Raw genomic sequence first — 27,516 nt, 5'->3', positions numbered from 1 at the left:
AACAATAGAAAGACCTCAATAGGAGGGGGCAGAATGTTAAGGTGAAGGGCAGGAGGTTTACAGGGCATTTGGAGAAAGATTGTTTTTATTCAGAGTTTTGAATGCAGTTCTGGGGCTGCAGATAGGAAGGGTGAGAAACCTCACAACCGTTTAGTAGTACTTGGATGAGCACTTGAAATGTCATAGCATTCAAGGCTGTGGGCGACTTGCAGGAAAGTCGGATGAGTGTAGACAGGTCAGTGTAGACTCGATGGGCCAAATGGTCTCTTCTGTGCTGTACGATCCCATGATCCATGATTGCAGGAGGGGGCGAGCGTCCATTCAGCCACTCGCTTTAAATCAGTTTCTAGTTACACCTCAATTGCATTTACTGACGTTGCTTCATTATCCCTCAATATCGGTGCCCTTGCCAAACACCCTCAGTTTAACCTAGCCTTTGAGCAAAAAAAAAATGTATTCCAGGCTCCCATTTCCCTTTTCACAGTGCTTCCCCAACATTGCCAGAATTTACCTCGCTCCAACCTTGACATGGTATTTCCTTTTCCCCATCAGAGGAAATAATGTCTATCTACCCTACTGAATCCTTTACGCATCTCCAAAACTACCCAGTTATACCATTCCTTTACCTTCTTTATTCAGGCAGTTACAAGCTACAATAACTTGTCCTCAAGTTAATCCAATATCTAGCACTTCGGTCATGGAGATAGATTGGAGAAGCTCAAATATTTTTTTCCCTTTGAAAAGAGAAAGCTAGGAGTGGGGGAAGAGTCATCAAGCTGGAAATCATTCCCACTGGTGGTAAGATCAAGAATGTGAGGTCAGAGATTTAAAGGTAATTGACAAAAGAAACCAAATCAACACAAAGACTATTTTCACAAAATGAGTGGCTGAAGTCCAGAATCAACTGTCCAAGTAAGTAACTGGGGCAGGCACATTTGGGGCATTCATGAGGGAATTGGAATATGACCCAAAGAGGATGACAGTAAAGGATTTCAAGGCGAAGGAGGGGAAATGACACAGAGAATTGCTCAAAGAGTCACAGTAGGCATGATGGGTCCAATGGCCTCCTTCTGTAACAACAACAATTCTGTTATCATTCTGATGAATCTGCAGTCCACCCCCTTCCAAGTACAAGATATCTTGTAATGTTACATTACAAGATTATGTAATGTTACATTACTTCTGGTAATTTGTATCCCAGCTCATTTGAGGGAAAAGTCAACAATGCAACAAATGTTCTGATTTTCTTTGCACTGATCCAATGCGACCCATTCACCAAGAGCTGAAAATGTGTTGCTGGAAAAGCGCAGCAGGTCAGGCAGCATCCAAGGAGCAGGAGAATCGACGTTTCAGGCATGAGCCCTTCTTCAGCCACGTTCTCAAACAGACTTGCTACCACAGCCACATCTCCTTCCTCAGCACCTGCCTACGGAACCGACTGACCCCGCACGGACTCCGGACTATGTTCAGACCAACAAAATTTGGACCCAACCAGGACAACCAGTACCTATAACAAATCCGAAGTCTACATTCTCCCCATTCACCAAGACCCAAGTCTCTCTAATGCTCCACAGTTAGAGTCATAGAGATGTACAACATGGAAACAGATCTCATGCTGACTAAATTGATCTAGTCCCGTTTGCCAGCACTTGGCCCATATCTCTCCAAACCCTTGCTATTCATATACCCATCCAGATGCCTTTAAATGTTATGATTGTACCAGCCTCCAACACTTCCTCTGGCAGCTCATTCCATACACACACCACCCTCTGCTTGAAAATATTGTCCGTTGGGTCCCTTTTAAATCTTTCCCCTCTCACCCTAAACTTATGTCCTCTAGTTTTGGACTCCTCCATCTGGGGAAAAGACCTTGTCTATTCACCCTACCCATGCCCTTCATGATTTTATAAATCTCTATAAGGCCACCCCTTAGGCTCCAATGCTCCAGGGAAAACAGCCCCAGCCTATTCAGCTTCTCCCTATAATTCAAACCCTCCAGTCCCAACAACATTATTGTTAATTTTTTTCTGAATCCTTTCAAGTTTCACAACATCTTTCCAATAGGAGGGAGACCAGAATTGAACACAGTATTGCAAAAGTGGCCTAACCAACGTCCTGGGAGAAAAAAAGAATTGCAGATGCTGGAGATCGGAGTCAAGAAGTGTGGTAATGGAAAAGCACAGTTGGTCAGGCAGCATCCGAGGAGCAGGAGAATCAAAGTTTCAAGCATTAGCTCTTCATCTTCCTGGTGAAGAGCTTATGCTCAAAACGTCGACTCTCCTGCTCCTCAGATGCTGCCTGACTGTGCTTTTCCAGCAGCACCCTTTTCAACCAATGCCCTCTACAGGCACAATTTGACCTCCCAACTCCTATACTCAGCACTGACCAATAAAGGCAAGCTTCCCATTATCTTCTTCACTATCCTATCTACCTGCGTCTCCACCTTCAAGGAACTATGAACAAGGTCTCTTTGTTCAGCAACACCCACCATGACCTTACCATTAAGTGTATGAGTTCTGCCCTGATTTGCCTTTCCAAAATGCTTCCCAACATTTCAGAAAACACCCCATATTTTTCTTAGTTTAAAGAAGAAAAAAGATAACACTGAACTCCCATGCAGCAGAGATTGGACTGAGTGGACAATACCACCAAATGTCACTCTACAATCTTCTGTTCTCACTCACATGGCTGAGCACACCAGGCAGCTACATGCCTGAAGACAATAGCTTCTTTTGAGCATTTCACCGTTTAAAAGTCACCCTCGGCTTTGCTCTTGACACATTTGTCCAGCTCCGTTATTTGTGGCTGAAACCTCATTCAAGCAGATCTTCTTCACTGATATTTCTAATCCAAATAAGGGCATACTGTCCTTTCAGATGTATCATTCTTCAATCAGGTGTAAAACGGAACCTCATGAATCTATTTGAAGAGCAAGGAAATTCTACTAGTGCCGTGACCATCATCCTATCTGATCACTTACCTCCTTGCGGTTTGAGACCTTTCAGAATGCAAATTGGCTGCCACGTTTGGCTACTTTACAACTATAACTACACTTTGAAAGGTCATCAATTGACCGTAAAGCACTCAGAGATGTCTCAAAAAAAATACACAAGCTCAAGTTCTCCTTTTTTTTAAATCTCAGAAGCTAAAGGGAAACATTCATGCAGTTAAGAGAACTCAGCGTCTGCAACCCAAGCTTCTGCAGTCTAATGACACAGCTCTTTTAAAATGTTTCATTTTCTTCCATGCAACCTTTCCCAGCTGCAATCGGCATGGGTGTCATAGTAGCTCAGTGGTTAGCACTGCCGCCTCACAGCGCCAGGGACCTGGGTTCGATTCCCATCTTGGGCGACTGCGTGGAGTTTGCACAATCTCCCCGTGTCTGCGTGGGTTTCCTCCGGGCTCCGGTTTCCTCCCACAGTCACAAAGATGTGCAGGTCAAGACTCTGAGGGTCAATTGTGGACTGGTTGGGCCAAATGGCCTGTCTCTACACTGTAGGGAATCTAATCAACTATAAAGAAAGCTTGAAGGCATTAAAACTCAAGAAGAGGAAGTTATCTTTAAAATAAAGACAACAAGACAAATTATATTGCAGTTCTCAAAATAAACTGGTTGGAGCTATATTACGCTAATAGCTAGAAGAATGGGTTTGAATAGCTGAGCCATTATTGGCTTCTCAATTTGCAAGTGAAGCTTAAAAAAAATGGTTTCCACAAAAGGAGCATATTTAAAAAGGTTGGTACATTCAACTCACACTTCTTTGAGGATCGCCTTTTTTTTTTATTAATCCCTTGCAGTCTCTTCTCGGCTTTTTTTTTTGACAAACACTCTTCTCATTTATCTATTTCCACCCACTTTTGTTTGAATATTTTGGCAATTCATTTTGAACCCACGTGAGATCAGGAAGTGTCCACTAGATAACAGACTCAAAAACTGAACTGTACAGTTGGAGGCCATTCTATATGGGGAGCCCATGGCCTAGTGGTATTATCGCTGGACAATTAATCAAGGAACTCAGCTCATATTCTAGGACCTGGGTTCAAATTCTGCCACAGAGGATTGTGGAATTTGAATTCAATAAAAACTATCCAGAATTAAGAATCTAATGATGACCATGAAACCATTGCCAGTTGTTGGGAAATAAAAAAAACATCTGGTTTGGATTTGTTCTGCTGACATGTAAGAAATTAGATGCTAAACTACACAGAGAGGGTTTTGTTTTTCTGTCTTGCAGACAAGATGTGACAATCTAGTCATACTCTGTTCCCTGTAAATACTGAGCCATCCAAGATAGCAGTTGAAAAATAAGGAATAATCTAATCACACATGGATTTTGGGGGACGTGTACTATCACTGTCGCTGGGTATGTGACTATGGGGGAGTGGCATGGGGGTTGTGTCTTGCGTGTGACTGGCTTGGATGTGAAACCCTGTATAAAGGGAGGATTGTTCCCTTATTCAGAGTGCATCGCTTGACCCGCTCCGCAAGCAGCTAAAAAAAAGTGTTAAGTGATCCTCCAAAAAGCTTTACATGCTTAACTGAATTATGGCTATTCGCAAAAAGTTGGCGTATTGCAGTTGCATCAAGCGTGTAAGAATCTCATGAAGGGAACCTCACAAACCAATTCCTTCAGGGAAAGAAATCTCCCATCCTTAATTGGTTTGGTGACTCCAAACCCACAGCAATGTGGCTGACTCGTAAAAGCCCTCTGAAATGACCTAGCAAGCAACTCAGTAGTACTAATCACCACAAAGTCTCAACAAAAAAATGAAACTGCACGGACCAACTTAGGTGCTCGAAAAGACAGTGACAGAAACAACCCTGTCAACTGTGCGAAGTCCTCCTTCCTAATGTGTCGGGATTAGTGTCAAAATTGGAAGAGCTGTCTCACAGACTGGTCAAACAACAGCCTGACATTAAATCGGTAAGATGGTCACCGTGCAAAATGACATAGAACTTGAACAGATCTAGCAACTCCAGACTGAGCATCCATGAGGCGCTCTGGGTCATCAACAGCAGCTGACTTGTACTCCAGCAGAATCTGCAGCCTCATGGCACAGCATATACCCCACTCAACCATTACCATCAAGCCAAGGGATCAACTCTGGTTCAATGGAGCAATACCAGGCATCCCTGAAGATGAGGTGTCTACCTGGTGGAGCCAAACAGGACTACTTGCAGCCAAACAGCATAAGCAGCAAGTGATAGACAAAGCTAAGCGATCCCACAACCAACAGATCAGATCTAAACTCTGCAGTCCTGCCATTTCCATTTGTGAATGATGGTGGATAATCGAACAATTCACTGGAGGAGGCAGCTCCACCAATATCCCCATCCTCAATGATGGAAGAGCCCAGCACATCAGTGGAAAAGATACGGCTGAGGCATTCACAGCAATCTTCAGCCAGAAGCACTGAGCGGATGATCCATCGCAGCCTCCTCCACTGGTTCCCATATCACAGATACCAGCCTTCAGCCAATTTGATTCACTCCATGTGATAACCAAGAAACGGTTGGAGACATTGGATACTGCAAAGGCTATGGATCTTGACAATATGACGACTTGTGCTCCAGAACTAGCTGCTTCCCTAGCTAAGCTGTTCCAGTGGATCAATCAATAACATCTACTTGACAATGTGGAAAATTGCCCAGGTATGTCTTTTACACAAAAAGCAGAACAAATCCAACTCAGCCAATTATTATCCCATCGGTCTACTCTTGATTATCAGTAAAGTGATGGATGGGGTGATCAACAGTGCTATCAAGCAGCATCTGCTCAGCAAAAACCTGCTCAGTGACACCCAGTTTGGGTTCCACCAGGGCCACTCAGCTCCTGACCTCATTACAGCCTTGATTCAACCAGGGACAACAGAGCGAATGAGAGAGGAGAACAACTGCCTTTGACATCAAGGCTTTATTTGACCAAGCATGACATCAAGGAGCCCTAGATAAACCAGAATCAATGGGTATCAGGGGGCAAAGTCTCAGCTGGTTGGAGACACCTGTTACATAGGAAGATGGTCGTGGTTGTTGGAGGTCAGTCATCTCAGCTCCAGGACATCTCTGTGGGAGCCCCTCAGGATAATATCCTAGGCCCAATCATCTTCAGCGGCTTCAATTACCTTCCCTCCATCATAAGGCCAGAAAGTGGGGATGTTTGTGGATGATTGAACAATGTTCAGCATCATTCACAGTTCCTCAAATACTCAAATAGTCCATGTTCAAATGCACAAGTTCTGAACAATATCCAAGTTTGGGCTGACAAGTAGCAAACATATTTTGTGCCATATCAATACCAGACAATGGCCATCTCTCAATAGGAAATGATCTATCCACCACAAATTGACATTCAGAAACCAGTTACCATCACTGGATCCCCTACTATCAGCATCCATGGGGTTACCATTGACCAGAAACTCAACGGCATAAACAGTGCCTTCAAGAGCAGGTCAGAGGCAGGAATACAGCAGCAAGTAACTCACCTCCTGACTCTTTAAAAGCCTGCCCATAATGGCACAAGTCAGGAGCGTAATGGAATATTCTCCACTTGCCTGGATGTGTGGGGCTCCAACATTAAAGATGCTTGACAACATGCAGGCCAAAGCAGTCCATTCACTCCCTCCACCATTGACCCTCAGTAGCAGTAGTGTGTACCATCTCCAAAACACACTGCAGAAATTCAAAGATCTTCAGTCAGCACCTTCCAAACCCATTACCACATCCATCTAGAAGGACAAAGGCAACAGATACATGGGAACACCACCACCTGCAAATTCCCCATCAATCCTCTCACCATAATGACTTGGAAATACATGGCCATTCCCTCACATGCTGGGTCAAAATCCTGGAATTTGATCCCTACTGGCATTGCAGGTCAACTCACAGTAGGTGGACTGTAGCGGTTCAAGAAGGCAGCTCACCACGACCTTCTCAAGGGCCAACTAGGGATGGGCAATAAATGCTGATCCAGCCAGAAACACCCGCATTCCACAAATAAATATTAAATAAAATTTGTAGCAAGTAAAAGGCCAATGTGGAGCAGCACTGCAAACCATCATCTATCCTGAAAAACCCAGATCTTTTGTAAAGTAGTAAGTAACTATTTTGCTTCAGAAAGCATTAAAAGGTTGTTCTTCCTGGTGCATTGGGTCAGATGACAGACCAGGGTTTGTTTTAAATGGAAGTTAGTGAGTGAGCAGGGACTCGACAAGATTCCAAAGAATCTTGATAAGGTCAACATGGAAAGAGATGCTTCCTGTTGTGGGGGAGCCCAGAACTAGGGGTCATTGTTTGAAAATTAAGGGTCACCCTTTTGGGACAGAGATAATATTTTTTCTCGGAGGGCTACGAAACAGTGCCTCAGAAGGTGCTGGAGGGAGGGTCAATTAACTTCTTTTAAAAAGGTGGAGGTAGATTGAATCCATTGCCTAAGGAGTATCTAAAGCAATAGTGGGTAGAGGGCAAAATAAAATTCTTCCACTTGCAATGCCAACAGTCTTGCTAGGCATAAAACAATCTCATTAAAACAGATGACCTAGTCAGGAGCACATTATTAGCTGTGGCTCAAACACTGGCATCTATGTTTGACAAAAGTTGACATTCCGGTGAGAGAGCACTGTACCCTAGAAAGTGCCAAACCAAGGTCCTACCAATTCTTAGATAAATGGGAGACAATAGCATACTTCCTTTGAAGAGCAGGAGAGTTCTTGACTGTAACAAACAAACAAAACCAGAAATTGCTGGAGAAATTCTGGTAATTTTTGTAGAGAGAAAACAGAGTTAATATTTCAATCCTGCGACCTTTCTTCTTGTCTATATTGCTGGCTACAAACAACCTTGATAGCATTGTAAAAAGTGAAGGGAGGAAAGACATCAGACGGCTGTGAAAGGCACTAGACATATGTGAATCATTATGGCTGCAATAAAGTTGAATCTTTCCTGTCCAACAATACAGCAGATTCTAAATTTCAAAATAAAGCACTTCTTTGGATTTCAGTTATCTTGATATTGTCAGAAAAAAGTACAAAGTGCACAGTTTCAAGTCCTTCCATTTTATGAACACACTCAGTAGTGCCAAGTAACTAAATTTTCTGGTCTCAAGAGGAGTTTTTGTTTTTGTAACTGCAAGAAAAACAGCATGAAGACCATTCAAATGAAACTGCAAAATACTTCACAGAACAGAAGTGGCAAGGAGTAAACAAGCAGAATATCTTTGAAGGTGACAATGTGGCAGAAGTGAAAACCAAATTGAGTTGTAAAGCTTGTGTTTACAATGATCTCCCAGGACATGGGAACATGGTCTTTGGAACTGGGCTATGGGGGTCCCCAACTCACAAATGGCTGACTTAGAAACACTTGTGCCTCCAAGTGAGATCCCATACAATTATTAATTTCAAAGATCCAACATACGAATGTTTCCTCATACTTGCAAGTGGCTATTTTATATTGTCCTGCATTGTCTTCTGACTTGTGTACAGATCAATTTGTGAATAACTCTAGAACCAAACTCATTCGAAATGTGGGACCTGCTTGCAATTATCTTCTCTTCAGCAAGTCTGTCTCAAGATAGCAGTGGTCTTAGCTAATCTGGAGAAAATGGCTTGAATAATGTACATGAGAAGAAATGGTTATTAACACTGGGAGAAATAAAAAAGGGTCCATTATTACAGAGTTAATTAATTCGTTACAGCTAACTGAAACATCAAGCAATTGCTCTTGAACCATTTCCAAATCAAATGTAATAATTTTTATTTTTGCATTTGACAAGTTCCAATTGAAAATATTAATAACTAATTCAGTGTTTTAAAGGGCAGGCAAGATCCAGAACTAGAGGGCATAGGTTTAGGGTGAGGGGGGAAAGATATAAACGAGACCTAAGGGGCAACTTTTTCACACAGAGTGGTACGTGTATGGAATGAGCTGCCAGGGGAAGTGGTGGAGGCTGGTACAATTGCAACATTTAAGAGGCATTTGGATGGGTATATGAATAGGAAGGGTTTGGAGGGATATGGGCCGGGTGCTGGCAGGTGGGACTAGATTGGGTTGGGATATCTGGCTGGCATGGATGAGTTGAACTGAAGGGTCTGTTTCCGTGCTGTACATCTCTATGACTCTCGGTTCTGCAGCAACAGCAATTTCAAAGGAAATTCATTTGAATAATCTACAGGTTGCTTCAATGTAGGTATAAGATGAAATAACATTAAGGAAATTCAGGTGTATTGACAAAATAGTCCTTAAATATAAATAAGTAATCCAAACACTGCATGAGAAATTGGAAGATGTGGACTTGATTGGATTTCCAGAATCAAAACCTTCATCCTTGAGAAATCCCCGTTAATAGTTTAATGTGGGCTAGAAGCCACCAATTGTATAGAAGACTATTAAGTTACTTTGGAGAAAGCTTTGAAAGGAGATAAGAAATGGAATTTATTGCCTTAATGGTTAGAAACCTGGCTATGAAAGAATTAGGTAGCCTTGATGTTAACAGTCGCTTAGCAATCCATTCTGTAATCTATAAAACACTAAACAAACTTTAGTATTTACTAAGAAATACGTTCCAGGAGCTGGGAGGATGCTTTTCTCAGTAGAAGTTTCCGGGAATCTGAGAAAAGTTGAGCATCAGTATTTCTGACTACCTGGTAAAACCTCAAAAGCGGTGGCTCAAACGTTAGCATCGATGTGATAAGGTTTGGGGTCCATGCCCTACAACAAAAGGTGACATTCCAATGAGAGAGCACTGTACCCAACAGGATCACTTTCTGATCCAGGTTGATTGTAATCAGAACATATGCCTCTGTACCAGCTGTCAACAATTCGATATCTCCCAAGTCACAATATTTCATCCCATTTCCAGATCCTTGGCCCACAGCAGGATTTGTCATCTTTCTGCATTGTGAGAGCGTGTCTGTCTTTGGAGTTCACAGGACATTATTCTAAGTTTGGATTGCAGCTTCGATCTTAACCAGTTTTTGCTACTAGTTTTAAGAAGTAGTATTAAAATAATCTGTTTAGATTAGATTAGATTGCCTACAGTGTGGAAACAAGTCCACACCGACCCTCTGAAGAGCAACCCACCCAGACCCATTCCCTTCTGACTAATGTACCTAACACTACAGGCAATTTAGCATGGCCAGTTTACCTAACCTGCACATCTTTGGACTGTGGGAGGAAACCACAGCACCCGGAGGAAACCCACGCAGGCACGGGAAGAATGTGCAAACTCCACACAGTTACCCGAGGTGGGATTGGAATCTGGGTCCCTGGCGCTGTGAGGCAGCAGTGCTAACCACTGAGCCACCATTATGGGTTCATTGAAATAGGCAGGTGGAAGTTTATTTTACTCTGGATAATAGCACAAAAAAACAGAACAGGCCCTATTGATGATTGAATTGACATTCGAAAAATAACAGGCGGGGGTCACGGAGTTTGGTTATCAACATATTCCTCCCACCACACTTGCTGAGAATACAGGTTGCATCCTGGCAAATAGACGTTTTTCATTTTCTTAATATCCAACAGAGTTGCTGCAAGAAAGTTTTGTTGAGGTACTACTCCCATTAATAAAATCTTCCTCCCACAAAGGTTATAAAAGCACAGAAATAAGGTTTGCCAGGGAAAATAACTTGGATAATTAAAGAGCCAAAACTTTGTTCCTCTATGCTTTTAAATGTTCTAGAGGGAAATACAGTCCCCATTTTCATGCTCATAAACAGTAACCAAGCTATCTGAAGGGGCTTTGAAGGCATTTCTGATCCAGAGATCACGTGACACTCATATACACAGTACCAGCACTGAACGTTTTAGAGATTGCCTCTCTCCTCCCAGGACAGAAAGAACCAAATTCATTTCACAGTTATTTTACAGTAGATTTTACATCAGCCAATTCATTCCCTCTAATTTGCAAAATACAAAACAAACAAACAATTTACAACGTGCAATCAAGAACATGATGCCCGTCAAAGTATTCTTCTTTCTCAGGACACAGATTAACCATAGCAATTAAATTTTCCCTAAAACATAAACTTCAATGAATGATTTGCTGCAACTTACAAAAAAACAAAGCATATGGTCCAGACTTGAGCAAACTGTGATCCGTCCTCCTGCCTCTTGTTAATGAAGCAAAGGCTGGTAAACATAGCAGCATCAGACGATACAGGGGCTAGATGCCAAACTATGGGAATATATGTAAATTAATGGGATGGGGGAATAAAACTAACTTTGACTGCGTAGAGACTTCTGGTCATCAGGAATATTTGAAGAGTTGGTCAACGGGGTCATTAAATGGGAAAAAGTGAGGACTGCAGATGCTAGAGATCAGAATGGAAAAGTGTGGTGCTGGAAAAGCCAGTCAGGAAGCATCCAAGGAGCAGGAGAGTCGATGTTTCGGGTATAAGTTCTTCATCAGGAATGTGGGGGCTTAGCCATTCCTCATTTCACAAGCTTTTCATTTTGGAGATCATTCTTCATAGAATCCCCTACATGTGGAAACAGGCCCTTTGGCCCTTGAAGTCCACAATGACCCTCTGAAGGGTATCCCACCCAAACCCATTACTCTACATTTACCCCCGATTAATGCACTGAACCTACACATCCTGGAACACAATGGGGAATTGAGCATGGCCAATCCACATAACCTGAACATCTTTGTATTGTGGGAGGAAACTGGTGCACCCGGAGGAAACCCACACAAACACAGGGAGAATGTCTGTGTGGAGTCTGCACAGTCACCAGAGGCTGGATTCGAGCCTGGGTCCCTGGCGCTGTGAAACAGCAGTGCTCACTGTGCCACCTCATTCTTGTGAGCCTCCTCTGGACTCCTGCCAACATCAGTGCATCCTTTAGATATGGGGCCCAAAATTGCTCATAATACTCCCAATACAGTCTGACTGAGTCTTATACAGCCTCAGCAATACATCACTGATCTTGTATTCTAGACCTCTTGGAATGAACGCTAACACTGCATTTGTCTTCCTAACTGCACCTGCATGTTAACTTTAATATGCCTTCATGTGATGAAGGAGCAGCGCTCCAAAAGCCTTAGATATCAAATAAACCTGTCGGACGTTGTCATGTGACTTCTGACTTTATCCATCCCAGTCCAACACCAGCAACTCCGCATCATAACTTTAAAGAGAATCACCGAGTATTAAAATGCTCAAGATACACAAATGGCTCTGCATTTTCATTCCAGAAATATGAGGACATAAACAGTTTTTTCACCAACACATTTCCTTTTTATATAAAAAAAACACCATTTTCTTCAGCTGTCTGTAACAGCTTTGCATACTTTGTCAATCACCAGGCTGGGCCCATGACTGAAACAGAAATCTACACAACTAAATTAAATAGCCACGCAATCAAAACTGTAACTTACCGAATGAAGGTAGGTATCATCTATGGCATACTTGTCTCCTGGGAATGGTGGTTCTGTCGTGACTGGTGCACGGGTTCCATTTGTAGCATTTCGCAGCAAACTTTCAATTCTTCCACTTTTTGTATCAACACCCCAAAAGTTCACAGCAATTATTATTTTGGACTTTTCAGAAGTAATATTACTCCTCACATTAGTGGATTTAGAATTTATGAGCCTTAATTTACTGAGAGAGAAAAAAAGACATCCATTCAGCCGATTAAAAGGTAAGAGTACGGAATAAACCACACAATAAAATCTATTGCCCTCCCCCACCCCACCCACAGGCCACCCACTATTCAAATAATAGGCCTTCCCCCTTTTAAAAAGGGACCACCATCAGTTCTTCTATATTGCGATGATTGCGTTCTTGTGCAACCCCGTGTTACAGCATTTAAACTGTTGAACATTGTAATCACGTTACAGCCAACACACGTTTAAAAGTTCGCGCTTTAGAAACATCCTCAATTCATCAAGTGTGTTACAGTGAATTCACGATGATGATATACATGTTATAACAGAACAACCTGTAATTGAAAAAAAAGCAGAAGTTCCAAATCAAAAGTTTTTCAGAAGTTTTGTTTGCTCAACAATTTTTGTCACAAATTGTAAATAAATACAAATGGCATTGGGCGGATACCCCAGCTCCCTGACCGTGTCTCACACATCCTCAATTTCAGATTTAGGCTGCATTTTGCCGCTCAAATTTCCTCATAAATCCATATCCATTTCTCCAGCAAAGAGAGAATCAAGTCATCACCCCATCATATTCCACAGCATTATCATCGCTGAATCCTTCACTAAATGATTTCTTGAAGAGAGTTACCATTGACCAGAATCTGAATTGGACTCGCCATATAAATACCCTGGTTACAAGAGCCTGTCAGAGGCTGGGAATCTTGCAGTGGGAAACTCACCTCTGGTCTCCCCAAAGCCACTGTCTGCAAAGGCACAAGTCAGGAGTGTGATGGAATAGTCCCTTACTTGGCTGGAAGGGAGCAGTGGTGCTGGAAAAGTACAGCAGTTCAGACAGCATCCAAGGATTCAGCACCACTCTAATCCAGAATCTGGTTTCCAGCATCTGCAGTTATTGTTTTTACCTGGAAGGGAGCAGCTCCAACTCTCGAAAAGCCAGATACAATCCAGGACAAAGCAACCTGCTTGACTGGCACCACATCTGCCAGCTGGAAAAGCACAGCTAGTCAGGCAGCATCCGAGGAGCAGGCGAATCAACGTTTTGGGCATAAGCCTGGCCTCATTCCTGATAAATGTTTCAGGTGTAAACCATCGATTGTCCTGCTCCTCGGATGCTGCCTGACCTGCTGAGCTTTTCTGGCACCATTCTCTCAACTAGTAAATAGGTTATTTCAGATGTAGCACTGGGTACACAGCGAGAGTGCACGGGAGAGGGGGTTACCATTGTGCCTTTACACCAAGCCCTTTATCTCCTTCCGTATTCTGACTCATGGTTGTTTGATATCCATCCCACCACAGTGGTGTCATCAGCAAACTTGTAGATGGCGTTGTTTCGATTTTGGCTACACAGTCACTGGTGTACAGTGGGTACAATAGGGGAAACCATTCCACAAGTGGTTAGGAGCCAAAGAAAGCAGTGAAAATAAGGAATTTAGTTTAGATAGAGATCATGCTGGAGTAATTGAAGACATGAAAAGTCGGCAAACCAATACATAACAGCAGGCGGCTACAGATAAATAGATAAATTGGTCTTAGAGCGCAGGTCTAGCAAGCAATTTGGAAATCACGTTATACTCTAGTCTCTGTCATAAAGGGTCAATAAGGAAGTCTTTCCCAAACTGTACAGACCCTTGCTGTAACCACACCTGGAATACTGTATACGTTGTTAGCCTCCTTAACAAAAGAAAATATCCTTACCTTCGAAGAACTGATACGAATCTGAGAATTGTCTAAAGGGATTGATGTCTCCGTCATCCAGAATACAAGAAAACGTAACAGAATATATCTATATCTAAGATATGATGCCATGTCATTTTTTTGGTAGGTGTGCTATCTTAACCCATCACCAATCTCACACCTTTTAGATGTGACACATTTGTCCCATAACATGCAGGCTGTCTGAAAGCAGCCATGATAGAAACCAAACATCCTGTCAGATACTGTGAACCTTATCAATTGTTCTCAATTAATGAGTCTATAGTATTGTTTTAATAATCCTTATTTTTGCTTATGTTGAAGATAAATTTAATATTACCACATTAATCTTTTCAAACATCTGATTACACTGGTATACCTAGGCAGGTTTATGGTTCGGAGTTTCTCAGAGGTAGGAATTTTTTTGTTAAGACTTGGTACAACCATAAAGTTGGCATCACGATTAACTATCTGCTCCAGAACTGCCTGATTTAATTTCCATTGAATTTAATGACAGTGAAAGTTCGCCACTTTCTGCGAGAGGTAGAGAATCTTCAAAGAACGCAGAGATTTACAAAGAGTGGATGAGGGATGTGGATCTTGGTGGAAGCACTGAAAGAGCTGGGCAGGGGGGATTTGGAGATGGACAAAGGTCATTTTAAAAAAGGTGTTCAAAATCCAGGAGGAATATCAGTCTTCCAGTGGCAGACTGGTAGGCTATTAAAAAGGCACAGATTTAAAAATAGTTGTTTAAAGAAACAGAGATATAAAAAAGAGACCTATGGGGCAACATTTCCCACACAGACAATGGTGCATTTATGGAATGAACTGCCAGAGGAAGTGGTGGAGGTTGGTAAAATTACAATATTTAAAAGGCATCTGAACAGGTAAATGAATAGAGGGGGTTTGGAGGGATATGGGCCAGGTTCTGGCAAGTGGGACTAGATTAAGTTAGGATATCTGGTCGGCAGGGACAGGTAGGACTAAAGGGTCTGCTTCCATACTGTACATCTCTAGGACTCTATGACAGCTCATTAGTCTCTTATTCTGCCTTATTCCTCAAAGTTCCTTTTCAATCTCCTGCAAATGCAACAGCACATTTCTTTCCAATTATTCTCACTCTTCCCCCACCACTGCAGCCCTTCCACCCCCAACACTGACGTTTTAGAAACAGCACACAAAACATTGCATCATCCTCCTTCCTTGCAGGAGGACATTTCCCACAAATTGAAGATTGTCAGAGGAGGAGCAACTCTCCTGCACTCTCCAACCACGCTGGAAGAAACCCTGGGCGAGTTTCATTAATCCTTCATTTTAAGCCACTAGGTCCTTTGTCAGTTTCTCTTTCCCCTAAAACAACTGAACCGGGACCAGGTTGCTTTCATTTTCCAACGCCGTGGCAAAATGTAACAAAACGTACTGAATTGCGAGAAGAAACAGATTACCATTAATAGATTCCATTAATTGCCATGGATACAAGGGAGTCATGGAGATCTACAGCACAGAGAAAGACCCTTTGGCCCATTCAGTCTGTGCCAGTCAAAACAAGAGCATTTAATTTGCTAATCCCATTTGGCCCATTGTTTTATTTTGGCATTAAGTGAACTTCTAAATACTTCAAGTGCTATTGTAGATCTCGACCCCCAAAGAGGGGTCTCTCGATTCCACGATCAGTCAAATAATCAACAGGAATGCGGTCGGCTTCAGCAAGTTTCAACAATTTAGTACGGGCTGGGCATAGGTTATCCAGCAACACAGAGGTTAAACTCTCCTGTGTATTCTGGAAAAGCTGTGCGCAATCTTAAAACACAGACAACTTTTTATAGGTCTATTAAAGACAACAGCTTTAATTGCAAAACGAATCCAATAAAATGAAATGATGTGATAAATAAACATAAAATTAAGCCAATGATATTTCCTAGGAACTAACTTGTTTTCGCGTCTTTATCTCTTGCCACTTGGTTTCCAAGGTCAATTTGAATACTTTAATAATGTCCTATCTTGCTTAGTTAATTCATACGATGAACAGGGCATTGTTTGCTAATCTTTCAATTAGTTCAGGAATGCAGTTTTCAGCAGAGTTAAATGCCATTGCTCCTAGAAGCCATTTTGTTATGTTATTTCATGTTACTTGCCTTCAGAAGCCATTTTGTAGTTAGTAAAAGCATGCATTAAAATGGTTGCTCCTAACAACAGCCGAAATTCAGATTTTAGATCCTGCCTTTACCACCCTTGCAGGAGGTAACATTTAAAATTCCCACCACCCTCAGGATGAAAGGATTTTTCCCTTTACCTCAAATCTATGCCTTCTCCTCATTGATCCCTCATCAAGGGAAAAGTTTCTTCCTGTCAACAAACCTCAATTTTAGGTATCTCAATCATGGCCTCCCCAAGTCTCCTCTGCTTCAAGGAAAACAATGTCCAGTCATTCATTGTTTCTTCATAATGAAGACTTAAACTAAAAAAAAAACTTATCAAGTGACCTTCAACTTATTGAACCAGCACAGATTTTAACTCGTTAATTCTTCTTCTTTCCAAAGCTGCATTCGAAGGAACCAACTGGTAGATATGCCATCTTTACATCAAATTCATTATTTTTATTCCTGAAGAAGCTGCTCCACCAGTTTCAAAGATAATCAGTATCTTGCCTGAGACTACTAATCCATTAACACATGATACATCACCACTAACAAACCCACACATGTACAGCATCATGATGTGCAAATGCAGATGACTCCAAGTTCCACAGAACACAAAATATTTTGGTCATTTTGAACTTTCTGAAAAAGAAACAGTGTACTTAGCAGCCAGAGGAAGTGGTGGAGGCTGGTATAATTACAGCAGCTAAAAGGCATCTGGATGGGGATATGAATAGGAAGAGTTTAGAGGGATATGGGCCAAGTGCTGATAAATGAGACGAGATTAAGTTAGGATATCTGGTCGGCATGGACAAGTTGCACCAAAGGATCAGTTTCCGTGCTGTACATCTTTATGACTATTGAAATGCAAAGGGACAACAATGTTTAATTATTTTTGTAACGCAATCCAAACACCTAATGATCATTTGGAAGATTCAAACAATGAAGTCACTGTACAACTATTACAATCTGACCAACAAAAAAAAAACTTGGGCAACGTTTTCATCTGCCAGAATTTGACAGTAATCCAAAACCGTCTTCCTATCACACCTTGGAAAATTGCTTTATGAGTGGGAGGACATGTTTCCCACTTGAATCATGGGAAGGATAAGGTTTGGTGTCAGCTCAACACTGCACGACCACAGGTAAACCAAGACCTCAAAACATTGTGAATGTTTACAGAGCAGACATTCTTCCTCTGTCTCTACTGGCATTACAATGAGCAAAAGATTACTAGAATAATGATCGTCCCTAGAGTTGGGGAAGATGCCACAGGACTGGAGAATTGCTAACATTATGTATTTGCTCATAAAAGACTGTAAAATTAAGGCAAGCAACACCAGACCAGTTAGTTTAAGTTCAGAGACTGGGACGTTGTGAGAAAAAATACAATTCGGAACATAATTAATAGTCTCATGGACTACTGCGGATTCATTACAGTCCTGGAGACTGCGCAGTCCCTAAACGGAAAATGAGATGTTGTTCTTTCAGTTTGCACTGAGACTCGCTGTAGCACTGAGAATTCTTTTCTGCAGATGGCCATCAAGGCTGAATCTTTAAGAATATTCAAGGTTGGGATAGACAGATTTTTAGTGAGATATTGGGGGTGAAGAAAAAAAAAGAGGAAAGTGGAGGCGGAGGATGATCAGATCAGCCAGGATCTGATAAAACGGAGAAGACTTGATGGCCTGAATGGCTGACATTTACTCCCATGCCTGATGAGGTTGGGTTGATGCAGAGTTTACAGGATATCTCGGTTGCTAGAGCAACCTCCTGTGTTGATGTAGACACTTCAGAATGAACATAAACAGGAATCTATCAACAGGCTGATTAGGAGCTGCAGGTACCAAAATCTTTCAGTACTAGAAACAATTTGCAATGCTTTTTTTTTAAGATTAGATTCCCCAGAGTGTGGAAACAGGCCCTTCAGCCCAACAAGTCCACACCAACCCTCCAAAGAGTAACCTACCCAGATCCATTTTTATCTGACTAATGCGCCTAACATGATGGGACAATTTCACCTGGCCTGCACATGTTTGGATTGTGGGAGGAAACTGGAGCACCTGGAGGGAACCCAAACAGACACAGGGAGAACGTGCAAACTCCACCCAGACAGGCAGTCACCCGAAGGTGGAATCGAACCTGGCTCTCTGGCGCTGTGAGGCAGCAGTGTTAACCACCATGCCACCCTAAGAATACAGGAGAAAGTGAGGACTGCAGATACTGGATAGATCAGAGTCGCCCAGTGTGGTGATCCTGATGAAGCCTTCCCGATGTTCCTGGAATGCTGCCTGATCTGCTGTGCTTTTCCAGCACCACAATCTCAACTCCAAAAGGAATACATTTGGAGTGGTATATCCGCAGCAGGGTGTACAGCTCTATATTTGGAAACATTTCATCATTTCCCTGCTCCAATGGAAAACTTGCAAAATGTCTATAACTCAGAAAGAGATTTCAGACTGAGCAGTGGACAAAGTAACGCCGGCACCTCTCCCTACACAGAAACATTTCTGACTTGTCCTCTGAACGGGAACATACCGTTTCCTGGATCTTGCGAAAGATAGTCTACATTTAAACATAAAATCAAGTTGGACAAAAGAAAAACGGAACAGATGGAACACAAATTGGGAAGAAATGTTAACAGTAACTTTTTTTTTGATGTGGTGTTGACGAAGAAGAGATACATTTATCCACAAACGACAATAAAAAGAAACATTCGCAGGTCGATCATTGGAAATAACGAATAACAATCCGATTGTTCAGCGGGTTAACGGATTGAAATAACCGAACAGAACAGGGACCCGGGACTATTAGGGAGTTGATTTAGTTTCACGTTAGGAGCAGCGAGGGAACAGACTGGATAAAAAGGAATATTACACAGAGCGGGTCAGTAACAGCCACAAAAGAGAGGGTGACAGACAGACAAGAAGTTGTACCTGCTCGATGGTCCACTCAGAAAGAGAAAGTACACCAGAACGGTCATTAGCGAACCGAAAACCAGAATAAAATATTTTTGGACAGACGTTGACATCTTCATTTCAAACTCATCGATCAACTTTAGAGAGAGAGAGGAAAAAAAACACGTGAAATTGGAGAAACCAAAACACCATTTTGTAACTCACACCACACCACACCTTTTCCCTCCCCCTAACTCGTTGTTAAATCGGAGAGTTCCAGTTCACACGTTAATCTCCACACCTTCATATCCTTACCTTTGAGCTCAGGGATCAAGTGTTACTGTGAGGACCTGGTGCAGGGAAACCGTTCATAAACGAGAAAGGAAAATGCTGTGCTTATATAAGAGAGAGGGAAAGTTTCCTTGTCAGTCATGTGATAGAAAGGTGCCATCAATTGCTACACTATTGATTACTCCAAAGACCCAAATAACCTAACAATCCAGGTTCAAATCCTGCCATGACAGAGTTAAGAATCTGATCATCCCCGCAAAAATATTGTTCGTTGTGAATTGTCAAAAAAAAACCCACTAATGTCCTTCAGGGAAGGAAATCTGCTGTCTTCAACTGGTCTGGCCAATATGTGACTCCAGAAACACAGCAAAGTCTCAACAAAAAAATTAAATCTACCTGGCATTGACCTAAACACTGGAAATTCCAACCCTGTAATGTTCTCCCCATTAACATCTGGGGGCTAGTGCCAACATCGAAAGATTTGTCTCACGGACTAGTCAAGTAACAGCCTGATATAGTTATACTGGCAGAATCAGACCTTACAATGTCCCAAACACTACCATTACCAGATACACAGCAAAAGGTGGCAGTACTAAGGCATACAGTCAGGAGGGGGTTGCTCTGGGAGTCCTCAACATTTAACCTGAAGCCATGAGACTTCATGGGGTCCGGAGTCAATGTGGACAAGGAAACCTCCTGCTGTTCACCACCTACCATCCTCCCTCAGCTGATGAATTAGAACTCCATGTTCAGTAACACTTGCAGAAAGCATGGAGGATGGGAAGGGTGCTAAATGTACTGTGGGTGGGGGATTTTAACATCCACCAGCAAGAGTGGCTCACCAGCAGCATTCCCGATTGAGTTGGTCAGGCTCTAACGGACACAGCTGCTTGACTAGAGGGACCCAACAAGAGGGAAAAACATACCAGACCAATCTGCTGGCTGCAGATGCATCTGTCCATGACAATATCAGTAAGAATGAACAGTGCACAGTCCTCATGGAGACAAAGTACTGCCTTCACATTGAGAGTACCCTCCATGTGTTGTGTGGCACGATTGCCATGCTAAATGGGACAGTCTTCGAACAAGATCTACCAACTCAAGATTGGGCATCCATGAGGCGCTTGGGCCATCAACAGCAGCAAGATTTTACTCCAACACAATCTGTAACCTCAAAACCCAGCATATCCCCCACTCAACCATTACCATCAAGCCAGGGGATCAGCCCTGGTTCAATGGAGAATGCAGGAGGATATACCAGGAGCAGCACCTGAAGATAACGTGTCAACCTGGTGAAGCTACCCAACAGGACTACCTGTGTGCCAAATAGCATAAGCAGCCAATCATAGAGTTAAATAATCCTATAACCAACAGATCAGATTTAAGCTCTGCAGTCCAGCCATATCCAGTTGTGAATTGTGGTGGACGATTAAACAACTCACTGGAGGAGGCAGCTCCACAAATATCCCATCCTCAAATAATGTAAGAGCCCAACACATCAGTGCAAAAGATAAAGATTAGATTAGATTCCCTACAGTGTGGAAACAGGCCATTCAGCCCAAAAAGTCCACACTGACCCTCTGAAGGGTAACCACCCAGACCCATTCCCCTACATTCATCCCTGACACTATGGGCAATTTATCACGGCCAAATCACCTGACCTGCACATCTTTGGACTGTGGGAGGAAACCGGAGCACCCGGAGGAAACCCACGCAGACACGGGGAGAATGTGCAAACTCCACACAGAAGTCACCCAAGGCTAGAATTGAACCCGGATCCCTGGCGCTGTGAGGCAGCAGTGCTAACCACTGAGCCACCGTGCCACCCGTTGAAGCATTCACAACAATCTTCATCAGCGTGCTGACTAGATGATTCATCTTGGCCTCCCCCAGCAGTCAGCAGCATCCCAATACCAGCCTCTAACTAAATTTGATTCACTCCTCAGGAAATGAAGAAACAGTTGGAAGAACTGGATATTGCAAAGGCTATGGGCCCTGACAACATCCCAGCAATAGTTCTGAAGACTTGTGCTCCAAAACATCAGAATTGGGGGTGTTTGTTGATGATTTTACAATGTTCTGCACTATTTACAACTCCTCAGATACAGACACTGTCCAATGCAACAAGATCTGCACAATATTCAGACCTGGGTTGATAAGTGACAAGTAACATTCATGTCACACAAATGCCAAGCAATGACTATCTCTGATAAGAGACAGACAAGCTAACACCGCTTCCTGACACTCAATGGCATTACCATCACTGGATCCCCATTATCAACATCCTGGGGATTACCATTGACCAGTGGTTACAAGGGCAGGTCAGAGGCTAGGAAATTGTTGTGAAAATGTATTGAAATAACGACAGATATTTTGTCGCTATTTTAAGTTGGAGCAACTTTTGTTTAAAAAGTGGATTGACTGTTCACTCAATTGGAAGTGGGCGATTTGAGATCCAGCACCAGGATGCAGAGCAAGGGGAGACACCTGATCCTCCTCCTACAGTACCTTTACGACAGTCTTTGTCAGACTGAGGCCCTCAATCTCAGCAAGCCCATAGAGGGTTACCAGTCCCATGACATTACCATCATGCCACCATCTGCCCCACCTCCCTTACTATATCATACGTAGTTTGAACAGTCAGCCAAATATAAAAAACAATTTCTGTTGTTTAGCAAATTTCCAGCAAAGATGAAACAGGTATTTTAAGAGGCATGAGCAGTTATTGAAGCATGAATGAACATGCTCTTTAGAACCCAAAGTTTGAAAGCAGGATTTGGCCAAACAACAGGAACACTTCCTTAATAAAACGTTTTTATAAATTCCAGAAAATTAATCCTAAACAGAACTGCCCAAATGCAGCTAAGAACAGTAATTCAAACAGATTTGCAGTAAATCAAATGTGTACTAAAAAAAGATTTGCAGAATGGATCAGAAAGTTTCTTTGGGTGTGAGCTAACTGGAAAGAAGCAACCAAATATTGGGTAAGATCAGGGGTTTTTAAATTATTTACAGGAGCTAAAATTAGTTACAGCATGTTTCACAGGTCACAACACCAGTACGGAACTCCTCAGATCTTAAATGCCACGTAAGTGGAAACAATGTCTCCCTCATTTTGAAGTGTACTACACTATTGAGCAAGCACAAATAGATAGGATATCACTTCTATTTGATGCTGTGTTCCTTAAATGATTCGCTGCTCAGATACAGTCAGTTCTTCTTTAACATAATGGTTGCATTCTTATGCAAAACCAGTGTTACAGAAAAATCAGACTTTAGAAACAGCGATCAAAGTGTAGTGGCTGTAATCACGTTACAGCCAATACACATTTTAAAAGTTTGCACTTTAGAAACAGCATCCCCAATTTGTCAACGTTGTTACAGTAAATTCATATTGATGAAACACGGGTTGTAACAGAATGACCTGTACACTGTTCTGAAAACGTTACATCCTGCAGGGCTCGTCACATAGCCTGTAAAGGCACAGGGAAAGTATTGGATCATGATGGAGAGGCAGGCAGGGTAGTGTGATTGTTAATAAGGTAGGCTGGGGGATGGAGCGGATAGGTGCGAAGGAAGATGGTCAGGTGGAACTCAGTCCAAGAGGGTGGTGCCGAGTTGGAAGGTTGGACCTGGGATGAGGAAACTGGTGAAGTCGACGTTGATGCTGTAGAGTTTGAAGGTCCCAAGGCAGAAGAGCAGGCATTCTTCCTTCAGTTTTCAGGTGGCTTGGATTTGGCAGTGGTGGTGGTTCAGGACTTGCAGGGGAGTTGAAGTGGTCGGCCAAAGGGCGGTGGGGTAGATAATTGATTAACTGGTCTTTAATGCTACAACCATATAAATGCTGTATGGTTTAGAAAAAGATAATGGTATCTCAGGAAAAGATAATAGTATATCAGATACTTTGACAAAAGCAAATATTTAAGAAAACTCTCATGATCAAATTGGACTGGTGTAAAATTATTTTTATGGAGGTTCCTGTGCATTCGATGTAATCATATTGTTAGTCATTAGAAATAACGAGAAAAAATGGTGACAGAAAATGTAAGTGCTTCTCAAAAATGCTTTTCCATGTGAAGAAAAATGATAAAAATTTACAATATGATATCATTAATTGGGAATTTAGATTCTGAAGTGGTGCAAAATGGGATTTCTATTTTCAGGCAAAGTTCAGAAAGTTATTTACAACAGTCCTCTAAAGTAATCGTAGGATTTAAACTAATTAACTCAAATAGCTACCGATGTAATAATTACTGTTGATTATTGAATTTCATGTTTAATAAAACACAAGAAGGCAGATGTCCAGGTGCTACAATAAGGTTTCGGTTTAGGACATTAGATTTTTACCAGGTATGGGGCAGCTATCAGAGCCAGAATTCCCAAAACTTTCAGATCTGGAATGATTTCTTCAAATTATTTTTAATAGTTCAAGTATATAGGGCTTTTTAAGAAGCTCAACTAGGAAAGTCACTGTGTTAGCTGATGTCTGTATATCAGAGACAGACAGTAACAGGAAGATAGCTGGTGAATATCAGCTGTGTGAGAAAATTTGGAATGAATAGAAGAGCGATACTTCATTGGCATGGTGTGTCTGTAAAGGTCATTGCTGGGAAAAATGTTGAATTCTTCATTTATGATAAGATTTTTAAAAAATATTCTTAGATAGAGTCATAGAGATATACAGCTTGGAAGAAAACCCTTTCGGTCCAACTCATCCATGCCGACTAGATATCCTAACCTAATCTAGTCACATGTGCCAGCACTTGGCCCATATCCCTCTAAATCTTTTCTATTAATAAATCCATCCAGATGCCTCTTAAATGGTGTAATTGTACCTGCCTCCACCACTTCCTCTCAGATCATTCTATAGACATCCCACCTTCTGTGAAAAGGTTGCCCCTTAGATCCCTTTTATGTCTTTTCCCTCTCACCCTAAACCTATGCCCTCTAGTCCTGGACTCCCCTAACTGAGGGAAAGATCTTCTCTATTTATCCTATCCATGTCCCTCATGATTTTATAAAACTCTATAAACGGTCTCCCCTCAGCCTCCGACACTCCAGGGAAAACAACCCTAGCCTATTCAACATCACCCGTAGCTCAAATCCTCCAACCCTGGCAAGATCCTTGTAATTTGTTTCTGAACCCTTTCAAGTTTCACAACATCTTTCCGATAGGAAGGAGACCAGAATTACACGCAATATTCCAATAGTGGCCTAACCAATGTCCCGTACAGCCGCAACATAACCTCCCAACTCCTATACTCAATGCTCTGACCAATGAAGGCAAGCATACCATACACCACCTTCACTATCATTTCTACCTGCGACTCCACTTTCAAGGAGCTATGAACCTGCACTCCAAGGTCTCTTTGTTCAGCCACACTCCCCAGATCCTTACCATTAAGTGTATAAGCCCTGCCCTGATTTGCCTTTCCAAAATATAGCACCTCGCATTTATCTAAATTAAATTCCATCTGCCACTCCTCAGCCCACTGGTCCATCTGATCAAAATCCCATTGTAATTGGAGGTAGCCCTCTTCGCTGTCCACGACACCTCCAATTTTGGTGTCATCTGCAAACTTACTAACCATATGTTCACATCCAAATCATTTATATAAATGACAAAAAGCACCGATCCTTGTGGCACACCGCTGGTCACAAGGCAACCCGCAGCACCACCCTCTGTCTTCTACCTTCAAGTTAGTTCTGTATCCAAATAGCTAGTTCTCCCTGTATTTTCCATTTTGTAATAATTTTTTTTTGTTTAAAGTATGTTGACATTAATAAAGTTTATGATAAATTAACCCATGGTAACCAAATTGCAACTTCATGGTCAAACAAGCCAAGCTTCATTCTAATCAGACTCGCCCAATATTAAAATTATCCGCAATTGTAAGAGGTTTCTCTTGAAAGAATAATGATGATGGTCACATGATTAACTGGAAGTAACTTAATGTGCAATTATTAAAAGGAAACTTATTAATTGGAGAAACACCCATGCCAACTTGGTACTGTCAATGTATCTTACATTCATGAGTTAGATGAGAATGTTGTGACTGCAATGTTTGTCCAGGAAATGATAATGATAGCTAAAAGTACAGCAAGGATGAGTGGGTTAACAGCAGGTTTCATCAAAGAGAAACTTGCCCTGCCACATGAACCATACATGTCTCCCATGCCCACTTTTCAATTTTAATTGGGATTCCAAGGAAACTAGCTCTGGACACAAGCATTAGTGCTGCCCACTTCTGGATCCAACGTCAGGAGCAAAATGCCACAGACAAAAATACCAAGCAGTCACCAAGAAATCCCATTGGGAATTCAAGATGGAAGTCTTTTCCTTACGATTTGGTAAGAATGTGAAACCTACCACTATGGAAAGTGACAAGTAAATTGGCAATGATGCCTTTAACAGAAAACTAAGCACACATTGAGGGAGATAGAAATATAGGGTTATAATAATAGATTTAAATGAAAAGAAAAGGGCGGCATGGTGGCTCAGTGGATAGCACTGCTGCCTCACAATACCAGGGACCCAGATTCAGTTCCAGCCTCGGGTGACTGTCTGTGTGGAGTTTAGACACTCTCTCTATGCCTGTGTGGGTTTCTTCCAGGTGCTCTGGTTTGCTTCCACAGTCCAAACGATGCGCTGGTTAGGGTGGATTGGCCAGGCTAAATTGCCCATAGTGTCCATCGATGTGCAGGCTAGGTGACTTAACCATGGGAAATACAAAGTTACAGGGATGGGGTGGGTCTGGGTAGCATGCTCTTCAGTGGGTCAGCATGGACCCAATGGGATGAATGGCCAGCTTCCACACTGTAGGGAATCTAAATGATTCTGTGAAAAGATGGGAGGAGGCTCGGCTGTTGTATAAACATCAGCATAAACTGGTTTGGTGAAATGGCATGTCTTGACACTGTATAACCAAAGTCACCTTATGAAGAATTGAATGTTATTACACAGTCAAGTTTCTTACAAGGCCACACAACTTGCAACTGCCAACAGTGAAAGACACCACGTTTCACACTAGGATAAAGATTTGGCTTCATCTTGAAACTTTGTTAATCAGTTAGTTGTGTACCGGAATGAAGCAAACAATTTGAACATCCTGCATCTAAAACAACATTTTTCCAATCCCATTCAAACTTCCGCTACACTCACTAAAGCAAAAGCTATAATTAACTGATTAGGTTAAGGCCACTCAGGATAAATAACAAAAACAATTAAGGAAAGGAGCTGGTATCACTGAAATAGTGATCCAGAAATCTCAAGTTAGTGCTCATGTAATGTTAACAGATTAAATGGAAATCACTCTCTGGACATTATAATGTAATGTTAAAAAGAGTTAAACTGCACTGACTGAACATTCTGGAAATGGACTGTCTATCCATTTAGACAGTCATTTGCTACTACTCCCCTACTGAATTCAAACTAAATTCAGCCCCTTCATTCAGAAATATTTTCTAGCCATCCCCTGAAGCTAGGTATGTCACACATGCATTGTCTTGGGGAATCACTGAGTCAGGAAGTTGTTTGCATAATGATTCCCCAGGATTTGGGCATTTACATTATCTCAGAGGATGACCTCATCTTATCATTGTATCTGGTGTAACAGGTCACTGAGCGGCTCGGGGTTTTCTTGAGTGGCATCTCTCTCAGCAGAGAGCGGCGCGAGCTGGGTGGAAGTGAGGTTGGAGCGCAGAGCTGGTCAGGAAGGTAAGTGATTGATATTTGAGTGGGTGTGTTCTATACCCCAGGCTCTACATAGTAGGGCCTCCCTCCCATCCTCCTCCTCTAACCTAACTTTAAAGTTCACAGGTAAGCTACTCAGTGTTCTTGCTTTGGAGACGAAGTGTAGAGTAATGGCAGCGCAGGCAGTGGAATGTTCC

The 27,516-nt window shown here is 42.1% G+C and overlaps 1 protein-coding gene across 3 annotated transcripts in view; it reads right to left on the bottom strand.

Moving 5' to 3' along the window:
• Positions 1–27,516, bottom strand: part of st6galnac (ST6 (alpha-N-acetyl-neuraminyl-2,3-beta-galactosyl-1,3)-N-acetylgalactosaminide alpha-2,6-sialyltransferase) — a 116,630-nt gene that overhangs the window by 44,062 nt on the left and 45,052 nt on the right. The window contains exons 1-3 of one of the 3 annotated variants that reach the window (XM_043714975.1): positions 19,651–19,709; positions 19,375–19,493; positions 12,375–12,597 (exon numbers count right to left, since the gene is read on the bottom strand). In XM_043714975.1, coding sequence (XP_043570910.1) covers positions 12,375–12,597; positions 19,375–19,475 — 324 coding nt within the window. In that variant the 5' untranslated portion in view covers positions 19,476–19,493; positions 19,651–19,709. Of the gene's footprint in view, positions 1–12,374; positions 12,598–19,374; positions 19,494–19,650; positions 19,710–27,516 lie in introns of those variants that run through there. The other 2 variants (XM_043714974.1, XM_043714976.1) reach the window with 2 other exon arrangements.

This window comes from Chiloscyllium plagiosum, chromosome 24, assembly GCF_004010195.1.
Source record: "Chiloscyllium plagiosum isolate BGI_BamShark_2017 chromosome 24, ASM401019v2, whole genome shotgun sequence".
NCBI classification, from domain to species: Eukaryota; Metazoa; Chordata; class Chondrichthyes; order Orectolobiformes; family Hemiscylliidae; genus Chiloscyllium; species Chiloscyllium plagiosum.
The sequence above is the reverse complement of the archived record's forward strand: the minus strand, read 5'-3'. Positions and strand labels throughout refer to the sequence as shown.